The sequence below is a fragment of the Apiospora kogelbergensis genome, assembly GCF_038363985.1.
Source record: "Apiospora kogelbergensis strain CBS 113332 chromosome Unknown utg000008l_segment0_segment0, whole genome shotgun sequence".
Taxonomy (NCBI): Eukaryota; Fungi; Ascomycota; class Sordariomycetes; order Amphisphaeriales; family Apiosporaceae; genus Apiospora; species Apiospora kogelbergensis.
This window is the reverse complement of record NW_027117425.1, coordinates 3,134,307-3,146,783: the sequence shown is the minus strand read 5'-3', so window position 1 is coordinate 3,146,783 and position 12,477 is coordinate 3,134,307. Positions and strand designations below refer to the sequence as shown.

Here is a 12,477-nt window from a genome sequence, read left to right as displayed (position 1 = left end):
GACGGCATCCTACTGGATTGACAATCTGACCATGCCAGTTCTTTTCGCCTCTGGATTTCAATCTCTCGTGGCCACTGCCAGCCCCGACCTTGTCATCGAGGTTGGTCCTCATTCTGCGCTCCAAGGCCCCATCAAGCAAATCCTTAAAGTCACTGGCGGTACGCAGAAATACCTGCCGTCCCTGGAGAGAAACAAAGACGCCACCGTGGCTGCACTGAACCTCGCGGGCGGTCTTTTCGCAGGTGGATATCCCATCAAGATGGATGCAATCAACTTCCCCTCGTCAGTCCAGCAGTCGAGAATCAATCCTATCCACGACTTCAGCCCTTATCCCTGGGAAGAGGGGGTGTATTGGAACGAGTCGCGCTCAAGCAAGCAGCGCCGGCTCCGGCCCTTTGCGCCGCACGACTTGCTCGGGCTCTTGGAGGCGACGTACAACGACGACGAGCCCGCGTGGCGGAATCTTCTGAGCACGGAAAACGTGCCCTGGCTCCGAGAGCATCGAATGCAGACGTTGACCACCTTCCCGCTGGCCGGCTATCTCTGCACCGCCGTGGAAGCTATGAGCCAGCACGCGCAGCTTCACAGGCTCGATGGCGCGAGCGTCAAGGGCTACCATTTGCGAGAGGTGGAGGTGGCGAAGGCCTTCATACTGGAAGACGAGTACGACTACGAGACGCTCGTGACGCTACGCCCATACGCCGAAGGAACGCGCGCGAATTCGGACAAGTGGCACGAGTTTCGTTTTTCCTCGTGGAGCCGGACCCGTGGCTGGCTCGAGCATTGTCGTTGTTTGATCTCCATTGACAGCCACGAGAAGCACAACCCGATCTCGAATGGGCATTATACCGACTGCCTAGTTCGACTGAGGGCGTCGAACTCGGAGCTCGGTATCGCGTTGAAGCCGGAAGCCCTCTATGCCGAACTCGACAGTCGCGGCGCCGGCTATGGCCCATTGTTCCAGGTACAGTCTGATTTGATGGTGTCCGAGGGCTACACGACCGCACACGTGATGGTGCCAGACACGGCATCAGTCATGCCGTACCAGTATGAGGCCCCCAGCCTCACGTCAGCTGCATTCATGGATCTGATCATTCAGACGGTTTTCCCCCTCATCAACTCCACGGACGGCGATAAGGCTTGTCTGTGGATGCCGTCCGCTATCAAGGACCTGCAAATCAACAATCCGTTGCCTAGTCGGGAGTCTGGACCATACCAGTCCGTGGCGCACGGCCAGCATGGAACCCCCGGCGTCGGGTCTAGGTCGTACACGATTGACCTTTGGCACCCCACCCAGCGTGAGGAACCGGTTCTGTCGTTTTCTGGTCTCTGCATGACCCCTGTCCGAGACGACGCTGCCTCTCCCTCGAGCATACGTAAGCTGTGCTTCCAGGTGCAATGGGAAAAGCTATCTCGAAGCCAACAAGGCGGGATCGAGCCCCTTATGGAGGACCGCTCCAACAGCATGCGTGATTTCGGGGATGTCGACGACCTCGAAAGCGGATGCACTAGCGGCAGCGACGTGGACATAGGCGATGCATCTACAATCGGGAATTCCCTAGCCGGGCTGGAAACCGGTTCCAGCAGTGGTGTCGAGAGCGATGACGATGTCGAGGTCCTCCCAAACCCATATGCTCATATCCCACACGAGTCGTTTGTTGTCATCACAGCTCCCGGGATCAGCACAGACCTTGCCACTGAGCTCGTGGCCCTCTTAGAGGTTACCACCGGCAAAAGGCCCTCGGTGGGAACCCTTCACGATGTGAGCGTTTCGGGGCTGCCATGCATTTGCCTGGCCGAGGTGGCCGTTTCTGTGTTGCAGACGATGGACAAGGAACTCTTCGAAGTCGTGCAGAAGATCTTGCTGGACAGTAGTTCCATACTTTGGGTCACCTCCGGCGCATATCGCTTCGCCGATAGGCCGGAAACCAACATCGCCCACGGATTGTTGCGGACAGTACGATCCGAGACGGGGAAACTAGCCACGAGTTTGGATCTGAATCCCGACTCCCAGCTCAACACCCAAAAACGGGCCGCGCTCGTACTGGAAGCAGCAAACGCGTCATTCGCACCACCTCGGGAAGACGGGACGGTCGAGCTCGAATTCGCCGAAGAGCGCGGCGAGCTGTCGGTCCCGCGCATCGTCCCCGCGGACGAGCTGAATCTGTTGCTGGCGCGCGAGTCGAAGGAACACGAGCCTTACGAGCAACCGCTGGCACAGGACGGCCGGCGCCTGAAAGTGACGGTGAAGACGCTGGGGGCATTGGATTCCCTGTTCTGGGAGGACGACACGGCCGCCGCGTCCGCGCTCGGGCCCGGCGACGTCGAGATCAGAGTGCACGCGACCGGGATGAACTTCAAGGACGTCGTCGTGGCCATGGGGCAGGTCGCCCAGCCCTACATCGGCATCGAGTGCGCCGGGGTGGTGAGCCGCGTGGGGCCCGACGTCCGCGCCGTCCGCGCCGGCGACCGGGTGTGCGCGCTGCCGCGCGGCGCCTACAGCACGTACGCGACGTGCCCCGCCACGAGCGTCGCCGTCATCCCGCCCGACATGGCCTTCACGACGGCGGCGTCCATCCCCATCGTCTTCGCGACGGCCTACCACGCCCTCGTCGACAAGGCGAACCTGCGGCGGTCCGACAAGGTCCTGATCCACGCGGGCTCCGGCGGCGTCGGCCAGGCCGCCATCCAGCTGGCGCAGCACGTCGGCGCCGAGGTCTTCACGACGGTGGGCACGCCCGAGAAGAAGCGGCACGTCATGCAGACGTACGGCATCCCCGCGAGCCGCATCTTCTTCAGCCGCGACGCCTCGTTCGGCGCCGCCGTGCGCGCGGCCACGGGCGGCGAGGGCGTCGACGTGGTGCTCAACTCGCTGGCGGGCGACCTCCTGCGCGAGAGCTGGGACTGCATCGCGCCGTTCGGCCGCTTCGTCGAGATCGGCAAGAGGAACATCGTGGCCAACAGCCGGCTGGAGATGCAGATGTTCGAGAAGAACTGCTCCTTCTGCGCCGTCGATCTGAGCTTGGTGGCCAGCGACCGCCCGCGCCTCATGCAGCGCGTGTTGCGCGACGTCTTCGACCTCGTCGGCGCCGGCTCCCTGCGGCCCGTCGAACCGGTCACGGTGATCGGCACGCACGAGGTCGAGGCCGGGCTGCGCATGTTGCAGAGCGGGAAGTCCACCGGGAAGATTGTGGTGCACCACCAAGACGGGGATCTGGTCAAAGTGAGTTTCTTCCTGTCTTTTCCTTTTCTCCACGTGCATGTTTTTGGCGAAGCTGACGAATCATAGGCCACCCACCACCGGTCGAACACGGGTGTCTTGTCCGGCCACGCCACCTACATTATTGTCGGCGGCACCGGCGGCCTCGGACAGTCGATCGCCGAGCGGATGATACATTTGGGTGCCCGGAGCATCGTGCTGCTTTCGCGCAGCGGAGTCCTTTCTGGAAACAATGCACGCCTCTGGGGCCTGGCCCAGACTTGCCATGCGTCGATACATGTCAAGTCGTGCGATGTGGCTGACGAACCAAGTCTCGAGGCCGTGTTGCGGGACATCCGGCGGGAAATGCCGCCGATTCGTGGTTTGGTTCACTCGGCCATGGTTTTACAGGTACGTCAGCTCTCGAGTATAATTCATATGCGGCACTAACAGCACTTGCAGGATGTTTTGTTTGAGCGCGCAACTTTTGATGATTACAACAGAGTTGTGCGATCCAAGGTTGCCGGCGGCTGGGCGGTGCATAAAGCGCTCCTCCAGGACCCCCTCGACTTTTTCGTCGTGCTCTCTTCCGCCATCTCCTTCATCGGAGGGCGCGGCCAGGCGGCCTATGCCGGCGCCAACGCCTTCCTCGACGCCCTGGTGCAGCACCGAGTGCGCCGAGGCCTGAAGGCGACGGCGCTCAACCTCACGGCGGTCGAGGACGCGGGCTACGTCTGCACCAACCAGGACCGGAAGCAGGACGTCGTGCGCAACATCTCGGGCGACACCATCCACGAGGCCGAGGTCCTCGCCATGGTCCAGGCCGCCATGACGGACAAGTTCGAGGCCAGCAACAACCAGTGCATCAACAGCTGGTCGCGCGACGACGCCGAGCTGCCGCAGTACTACCGCACCGACGGCAAGTTCGCCTACCACCGCAGCCAGGCCCTCGAGCGCTCTCGCGGGTCCAATGCCGCCGCCGCCAGCGCCGGGCCCGCCGCCCTCTCCGTGGCGGAGCAGATGACGGCGGCGCCCACCGTGGAAGCCGCGCTCGACGTCGTCGCCACGGCGCTCCGGCTGAAGCTGGGCGCGATCCTGATGCTGCCGGACGAGACCATGGTGGCCGAGCAGGCGACGACGTCGCTCTCGGCGTTCGGGCTCGACTCGCTCAACGCCATCGAGCTCCGCAACTGGATCGGGAAGCACACCCGCGCGCACCTGCAGGTGCTGGAGATCCTGACGACGGGAACCCTGCGCGACGCGGCCGCGTTGGTCTTGCACAAGACGACGTTGAAGGGGGCGTGGAGCGCGGAGAATGCGGAGAATGCGGAGAATGGCGATCAACAAAGTACATGAGACGTTGGTCAAGGACATAATCAAGGATATACAGTTACATACATAAACACACACCTTTTACCTGAATTTGGTACGCTCTAGTAAAGCAAATCGTCCCGCTGTTCCATTCATGGGATCTCCTCACCCGCAACGAGGACGATTTGCTGCCCACATATCCTTTCGTGCAGAATCTCGTCGCTGCCCTTGTCGTCTCTCTCGCCGCCACTCAACCCTTCTTTCTCTAGCCTTCTTTCTCTAGCTGCTGCTGACGCCACTAGATTCGATATCTTGCCCCGAAGATACACTGCGTTCCTTTGTGTTACTCTTTCTCACCATTATATACCATAAGCCACTTCCCAGCCTAGTAGACATTCTGCTTTGGTTGCAATCACCTGGCTAAACGTCGCTAACCTACCTGTCGAAAATGCAAAGAACAAATAAAATCGCTACAACGAAAATCACCACCCCAATATTGACGGGGCAGCCTGGGTCGTCTGTATCCACATGACCCTGGAAAGCCATGTTAGATCGAGTATGCGCATCGGACTGCCAATTTGAATGGCCAACCCGCGAGGCACCATAATCTGGCATGCTGTATCTCTGGGCCGTCCTCGAGGGGTAACCCGGGTGATGGTTTGCAGGCACAGTGCCGTAATCTGTCCTGTAGTGCACGCGGCCCTGACCCAGGAAAATCGGGTATGACTCGGTCAATCCGTGCAATCGCGTATCGGAACGGGTGGCCCGGGCCCCGGCGCCGGACTGGTGGTGAGCTAGAGCATAGGGCGTGGGGATTCTTTCAAATGCGGGTGGGATGCGTTCTGGGACAGGCGAGGGCAGTGGTTGTTGGAATCTGCAGTACTCGATCAGCTCTTGGTATGATGTTTTCGACAGCACGAAGTCGGCGTTGCGTTTGTATGGGCGCAAAATCTCGAGGGATAGCATATGTTTTGTTTTGGTATTGATGTAGCTTTTCTTCCACAGCAGTAGCGACGGGTTCTTCAACCGTAACAACTTGCCGTTGTCGGGATGGGCGTTTGCTGGATCGATTGGTAAGTACGACTTCCGCTTGCGGGGGCTCTCTCTATATCGTTCCAGGAGATCCGTCTCGTTGAAGGAGGTCAGCTATCTTGATGTTTCAGTGCCCGCATTGATGGTATCTAGTTTTGGTGCTGTACGAACGGGCAACACGATAACCTTGCCACCCTGAGCAAAGGCGGATAATACGACGACAGGATGGTTGTAAGCACCCTCGTCAATGCCGGGAATAAGCTCATGGCTGGGATCTTTTTCGGCAGCCACAAGATAAGACCAGGAAGATGAGCGCTGGCCATGGTATCTACCGGTCTTGAACTCTCGTATCGCTCTTGCGCGCGGTGCGCCCGGATCGGTCCGGCTTCGACTCTTATGCCTGGCATCTCGGCGATGTAGTATATAAACACATGCGTATATATGATGGATGCAGCGTGGACGACGGAAATATTGTACGAAGTCCCGATAGTGAGATATAAAGGAGGAGGCCTCCTAGTATTTAGAAACCTTACCGCGGCCCAACACCTCCAGATGATCCCCCAGATGGCCGCTGAATGTGGTGGTACCAAGTGTGCGCGGCCAACGTAACGGGCCGCCGCCGCATGAAGTGGGCCGGGGCCGCCTATCACGGCGGCGTGTTGGTTCTTGCCAACCAAGCCCGAACCAACAACAGCAAGCCGGTATCCAATCATTAACCGCCAACACTGCTGTCTCGGACAGACATATGCGACAATTTCTGCATGAGTGGGGTAAGCAAGCCCTCTTTAGCAAAGAGCAGTCATCCATATTTAGTTGCAACACGGCCCCCGGAAGGATCCTGGAACCCATCAAGTTCTCGGTTTTTACACTTCTAACCTCGACATACTGCCAAATCACAAGATGACATTTACAACAGCGTGGGACGACGGTTCTGATCATTCGGCGCCGGCATTCGGCGCCAACGCAATCGCCACACCGGCCATTTCACTAATCGACGGCGAAGGTGATTACGTCAATTCACCGACTATCTCTGGTGATGAACATTATCACGGCAATCACGTCCACTCTGTACCATGGCAGGGCAATACCTACATCATAACCGAGAAGTCCAGTGGCCGCCCTGTCGTCTGCGATACGAATGGCCACGTCTTTCTCGGAGATCCCGCAGCATTGATGCCCACATCCACCCTGAATTCCCGCTGGATTTGCGTGGATAGCAATAACCATATGGGGTTCCAGAGTCCGCAAACGGGTTGCTATCTCGGCCACGACAACAAAGACGGCATGCAGGCTAGGATCAAAGTGATGAACGACTGGGAGCATATCATCGCAAGGCCGCATCCACAGGGCGGGTATCAACTGCTGAGCAAAGTGTGGTGGCATACGCTGAAGCTGATCATGATTGGCGAGGACGGAAAGAGCCTGGTGAGACGGGTACACGGGACCTGCTTCTTTGAGTTTCAAAAGGTGTAAGCCCATGGCGAGATTCTTATATATGTACTACGGTGCTAGAACTGTACTTTCGGCAAAAGATGCTCTTACCCCTAAGGAAAGTTATACATATATAGCCATTCCTGATTCTCTTTGATTCTCGATACAACACTTGCCTTTATAATTTCCATCGCGGGAAGCTTAGCTGGCGCGACATGCACAATGCCATTGCTGCTCCCATTTGACCTGCCAGTCTGAAACTTAGGATGGCATATTCTTTATTCTTCTTTCTTTTTCGGTTCAATGCCAAACTGTCAAACCTGGGACGGCATATGCCAAATACCTTTGCCACGCCACATATTAGCCAGCAGACATTCACCCGATGCAAGAATCGTATAAGCAAGCCTCTTCTGCACTGCCAATACTCTCACCGTGCGCTAAGCTACCATGAGAACCCCTGTGACGATCAAAGGTGGAGTGGCAACCAATCGGATGCGGCCGTAACATGTCGCAGGAGATCTATGTCGTTCAAGATTGGCTTACGATACGAAAGATTGGGGTAGATTGTTTTTGACGTCGCACTGAATTCCGTTTTAGACGCAAATGCGTGCTGTATCACGTTGCATTTTTTGTCTGCTGACCGCATCCATGTAATTCGAATATGATTCTCAGCTTTCTCTTTTTCCGTGCGTATAAGCGTGGCCCGGGAAGAAAATGACGGAACATTTGTGGGCAATCCTGGTAGGAACCAGGGGTATATGAAGCAAGGATGCCTCCTCCCATGTGGCATTCGATGCTGTTCGGTAATTCCGTCAGCTTTTGTCATACTAGCTACCAATCTGTATCAGTGGTTGCACTTGAAAATGCGCTGGGTCATTCTGAGTTGTGCGATTGCCTGCAGAGGGGTTGAGGTTGTTGCTTCCGACACGTTTGACTACGTGATCGTCGGAGGCGGCACTTCAGGCCTGGTCGTCGCGAACCGACTGACCGAAGACCCCGAAAGTAAGTCCAAGCCATTGCAAACGAATGCCCTCCCCGAGTCTTGCTTCCTAACGGCCACTAGCTACGGTGCTGGTACTCGAGCGCGGCGGCTTCGACGACAAACCGCAAGCCGTCGTGCCGTACTACGCCAACGGCCTCGACACGAGCGTCATGATCCGGCCCAAGTCGGCGCCGGTGCCGCATCTCAACAACACGCAGTGGGACGTCAACGTGGCCGCCGTGGTGGGCGGCGGCTCGGTCGTAAACGGTATGGGCTACCTGCGCGGCAGCCGGGCCGACTACGACGCCTGGGCGGCCCTCGGCAACCCCGGCTGGGGCTGGGCGGGCCTGCTGCCCTACTTCCGCAAGAGCTGCACGTTCGCGCCCCCGCCGCCGGACGCCGCGGCGAGGTGGAACATGTCGTGGGACGGCCGCCTCTACGGCGGGGGCCCGGTGCACACGCACACGCCGGGCTTCCAGTACCCGGACATGGCGGCCTTCTGGGGCGCGTATCGCCACGAGCCGGGGCTCCAGCGGCCGGGCGAGTCGAACGCGGGGCATGGCCCGGGGGCCTATTGGGTGCCGTCGACGATTGATGCGCGGGACATGACGCGCTCGACGGCGCGGAAGGCGTACTACGATCCGGTGCACGCGGCGAGGCCGAACTTGCAGCTGCTCACGGGCCAGACGGCGCAAGAGATCTTGTTCGAAGGGCTACGGGCCACTGGCGTTCGATTCGTGTCGACCGCCGACAACGTGACCCACGAGGTCTTTGCCGCCAAGGAAGTAATCGTCGCGACGGGGGCAATCCAAACGCCACAACTGCTGCAAGCCAGCGGCATAGGCCCGGCAAGCGTGCTGCGCCAAGCCGGGGTGGGAGTGAGGAAAGACCTGCCCGGCGTCGGCGCCAACTTCCAGGACCACCCCACGGTGCAGCTGCGCTTCAACCTCTCGCGTCCCAGCTTCCCTAACCCGGACAGCATCGCCAACGACCCCGAGTACAACGCGAGCGTCTGGGCCGAGTACTACGCCAACAAGAGCGGGCCCATCACGCTGACGAGCTCGAGCAACCAGATCCTGCTGTCGCTCGGGCAGGTCCTGGGCAACAACGCGTCGCAAGCCGACGACGTCGTACGGGGGCTCCTGGCGCAAGAACCCGCGAGATTCCTGCCCGAGCTCTACGCCAGCTCGCCCCCGCTGCTGGCGGGCTTCGTAGCCCAGCGCGCCCTTCTGGCGGAACTGCTCGCGTCGCCCAACGCCTCCGTCTCGCAGGCCTCGATCCAAGGCAGCGGCCGCGCGCCCAACGTGCTGCTGAAGCCGCTGTCGCGCGGCACCGTGACGCTGCGCCGCGACGGTGGCGGCCTGCCGACGGTGCGGTACAACACGCTGCAGAACCCGTTCGACCGGGCGGCGCTGGTCGCCATCACGCGGCGCGCGCGGGCCCTCTGGGCAAGCCCCGCCATCGCCGCCCGCGTGGGCCCCGTGACGGAGACCGTGCCCGGCGCGGCGGCGCAGACGGACGACGAGATGGTGGACCGGCTCGTGCGGCTGGGGGCGCTGTGGCCGTCGCTGGCGCACCCGTGCGGGACGTGCGCGATGATGCCCGAGGCGCTGGGCGGGTGCGTGGGGCCCGACTTGCGCGTGCACGGGGTGCAGGGGCTGCGCGTGGTGGACGCCAGCGTCATGCCGCTGATCCCGGGGCGCTGCTGCAGGCTACGGTGTACGCGGTGGCGGAGAAGGCCGCAGATCTGATCCGGCAGGGTTGAAGTTAAATCAGGGGGCTTTTCAGGGATTTCAGGGCTACTGGGCTTTACTCATGACGTGTCTCGACGGAGTCGTTCAAGATATATGACAAGAAGACACATATATATACCATTAGCCATGCAAATTCATGGGCGTCATTAAGAGTCTATATGCGAGGTCTATATGCGAGGTCTATGCGCTGTTATAAAAGAAGTGTCAAATCAAACTGGTATCTCGATCTACGCCGCGCAGAATCATCCTTAGTTGTACACGTTGTCGATGATGTAGGCGATGCCCTCCTTGCGGTAGTCGTCCGACGCGGTGTAGTGAATGTCGGTGGCGTTGACGTCGAAGACAATGTTCTTCGGGTCGGAGCCGGCGTACAGGGGCCAGATGGCGGTGTTCTTGCATTCTATCGCAAAAAGTTAGCAAATACTCCTTTTCTTTTTTGTTCGCGCGGATGAGGAGGAAACTTACTGCCCTGCTTCTTCCAGCCGTTGGGGTCGGCACCGTTGACGAAAGCGACCCACATGCGGCTCATCATGTCGGCGAGCTGGACGTAGGTGGCGGGCCGGTTGGCGAAGGGGCTGGCGGCGTAGCCGCGGCCCCTCGACGTTGTTGAAGACGAAGGCGAGCTCCTGGAAGTGGGTGGCGCCGAACTCGAGCGGCACGCCGTTGACGTGCAGGTTCCACATGTACGAGTAGACGGGCTGGCCGGCGGCGGCGTACGACTGCGCCAGCATGCGGCGGCCCGAGTGCTGCTGGAAGTCGCCGGCGAAGGCGGCCGAGCGCTTGAACTGCAGGCCGTAGGGGATGGCGGGCAGCAGGCCCATGATGAAGGCCGGGATGCCCAGCAGCGGGTCGTTCGGGTACAGCTGGGCCAGCCCGGACACGACGTCGGCGCCCTTCTGCGTGGCCGACGCCAGGAAGCCGGCGAAGCCCGCGTCCGTGTCGATGCCCTTCTTGGCGTACGCCGTGCCCTCGTCGAAGTTGTTGCCGAGCAGCAGCGGCACCTTGGCGAACTTGCCGGCGCGCAGCAGGTTGGCGCCCTGCGCCGTCATGAAGTCGCCGTCGACGACGGCGCTGAGCGGCGGCGTGGCGACGCCGTTGATGGCGCCGGCCGCGGCGGCGGAGCTGTTGAAGAGGCCGTTGAGCGTCTGCACGGGCAGGGCGCGGAGGCAGGCCATGCGGTCGGCGGCGGAGCCGCTGGCGCAGCCGGTCTGGGCGAGCAGGGCGTCGAAGTAGGGCTGCCAGACCTCGGCGGTGCCGAAGATGGCGACGGGGCTGCCCGACTCCATCATGGCGCCGCGGAACAGGCCGTCGCTGCGGCCGTCGTAGGCGACGAGCTGCATGCCGACGGAGCGCGCGCCGGCCGACTCGCCCCACAGCGTCACCTTGTCCTTGGCGCCGCCGAAGGCGCCGATGTTGTCCTGCACCCAGCGCAGGGCCTGGCGCTGGTCGCGCAGGCCCAGGTTGCCGGCGCCGGCCTCGGCCATCTCGGCGCTGTACATGAAGCCCCAGTTGTTGAGGCGGTAGTTGATGGACGCGGCCACGATGGGCGTGCCGGCCTTGACGGACTGCTCCACGATGTAGGTCAGGTTGTAGCGGGGGTCGGACGAGCCGCCCATGATGTAGCTCTGTGATTAGGTAAGCGGTGAACCGTTTCGAGACGACGAGTTTTGACTTACACCACCGTGGATCCAGACCGTGACGGGCAGGTTGTCGCCCTCCTTGACGCCGGCGGGGCGCACGACGTTGATGGTGAGGCAGTCCTCGTCGACGCCGTTGCCGTTGTTGACCGTGTCGGCGCCGTAGCCGATGCACATGGGCCCGTAGGCGGCGGCGTCGCGGGGCTCGGCGAAGGGCGCCGTCAGCGGCTGCGGCGGCGCGAAGCGCAGGGCGCCCACCGGCGGCTGCGCGTACGGCATGCCCAGGAAGAAGTCCTGCTTGTGCTGCTCGCTGTGCACGCCGCGGTAGGTGCCGAGCGCCAGCTTGGCGGGCGGGCCCAGCTGCGTCGGCGCGGGAGGAGGACCGGGCGCGGGCGTGGGGGAGCGGCCACGGCGACGTGATCGACAAGGCCGACGGCCGCGACGGCGGCGTACGCCACGCGGAGCAGGGGAGTAGTTGGCCGGCATGGCGGAACTCGGAACAGAAAACAGAGTAAAGATCGACAGGTTCTGGTAGCGAACGACAAGCGTGACGTAGGGCGTCAGTAAGCGAGAGAAGGAATAGAGTTCAGCTGAACCTCAGGAGGAAAGAATGTGGCGGCCGTGGTGCTGTTCTAGAAGTAGTCAGCTGCAGCCAAGACAAAGCAGCAGAGGCTTCGGGCATAGTCCGGCTCCCTCGTGCGGCTCGGGGAAAAGTATTGATTATGCATCCATGACTGAAGACGAGAATTCAATGGTGTGATGGAGACGGGGGAGATTGCCATTGCTACCGGGCTCCTCTCTCTCGCCCATACCTGAGGCCAACCCGACGGTTCCTGAAGCGTGTGCCTGGCGCTACCCTGGGGTGCGGCATTGGACGACGGGCCGCAGGCGTCGTTCTGCGCTGGAATCTCACCTTAGACCCCTTAGACCCCTTAGACTGATCGGAAATGCGACTATGCATTTGGTGCGAGTCAGCTGCTCCCCCGTTGTGCACTAGCGGCCCCCCGAAAGGACCGAAACGGGGAGGTGGCTTACTCCTTGGTATATCCACCCGAGACACCATTTATAGACTAGACGGTTAGCAGGGCAAGACCAGCGAAATGGCACAACTCCTCCATTGTTCGATACGAG

General features: G+C 60.7%; 5 protein-coding genes across 5 annotated transcripts; 3 read left to right on the top strand and 2 right to left on the bottom strand.

Moving 5' to 3' along the window:
• Positions 1-31: 31 nt before the first annotated feature.
• On the top strand, positions 32-4,555 carry PG998_012981 (polyketide synthase; the record flags this gene model as incomplete). The annotated part of the gene is made up of 3 exons (XM_066879797.1): positions 32-3,223; positions 3,290-3,610; positions 3,662-4,555. The coding sequence occupies 3 exons, from the start codon at positions 32-34 to the stop codon at positions 4,553-4,555; spliced, it is 4,407 nt and encodes a 1,468-aa protein (XP_066726181.1).
• Positions 4,556-4,945: 390 nt separating this feature from the next.
• Positions 4,946-6,255, bottom strand: PG998_012980 (uncharacterized protein; the record flags this gene model as incomplete). Its single annotated transcript, XM_066879796.1, has 3 exons — positions 4,946-5,656; positions 5,714-5,878; positions 6,076-6,255. The coding sequence occupies 3 exons, from the start codon at positions 6,253-6,255 to the stop codon at positions 4,946-4,948; spliced, it is 1,056 nt and encodes a 351-aa protein (XP_066726180.1).
• A 187-nt stretch (positions 6,256-6,442) lies between these two features.
• PG998_012979 (uncharacterized protein) lies at positions 6,443-7,015 on the top strand (the record flags this gene model as incomplete). The annotated part of the gene is made up of 1 exon (XM_066879795.1): positions 6,443-7,015. The coding sequence occupies one exon, from the start codon at positions 6,443-6,445 to the stop codon at positions 7,013-7,015; it is 573 nt and encodes a 190-aa protein (XP_066726179.1).
• An 821-nt stretch (positions 7,016-7,836) lies between these two features.
• On the top strand, positions 7,837-9,706 carry PG998_012978 (uncharacterized protein; the record flags this gene model as incomplete). Its single annotated transcript, XM_066879794.1, has 2 exons — positions 7,837-7,975; positions 8,037-9,706. The coding sequence occupies 2 exons, from the start codon at positions 7,837-7,839 to the stop codon at positions 9,704-9,706; spliced, it is 1,809 nt and encodes a 602-aa protein (XP_066726178.1).
• Positions 9,707-9,957: 251 nt separating this feature from the next.
• On the bottom strand, positions 9,958-11,832 carry PG998_012977 (uncharacterized protein; the record flags this gene model as incomplete). Its single annotated transcript, XM_066879793.1, has 4 exons — positions 9,958-10,109; positions 10,175-10,250; positions 10,312-11,334; positions 11,386-11,832. 4 exons carry the CDS (start codon positions 11,830-11,832, stop codon positions 9,958-9,960), a joined length of 1,698 nt encoding a protein of 565 aa, XP_066726177.1.
• Between the last annotated feature and the right edge of the window lie 645 nt (positions 11,833-12,477).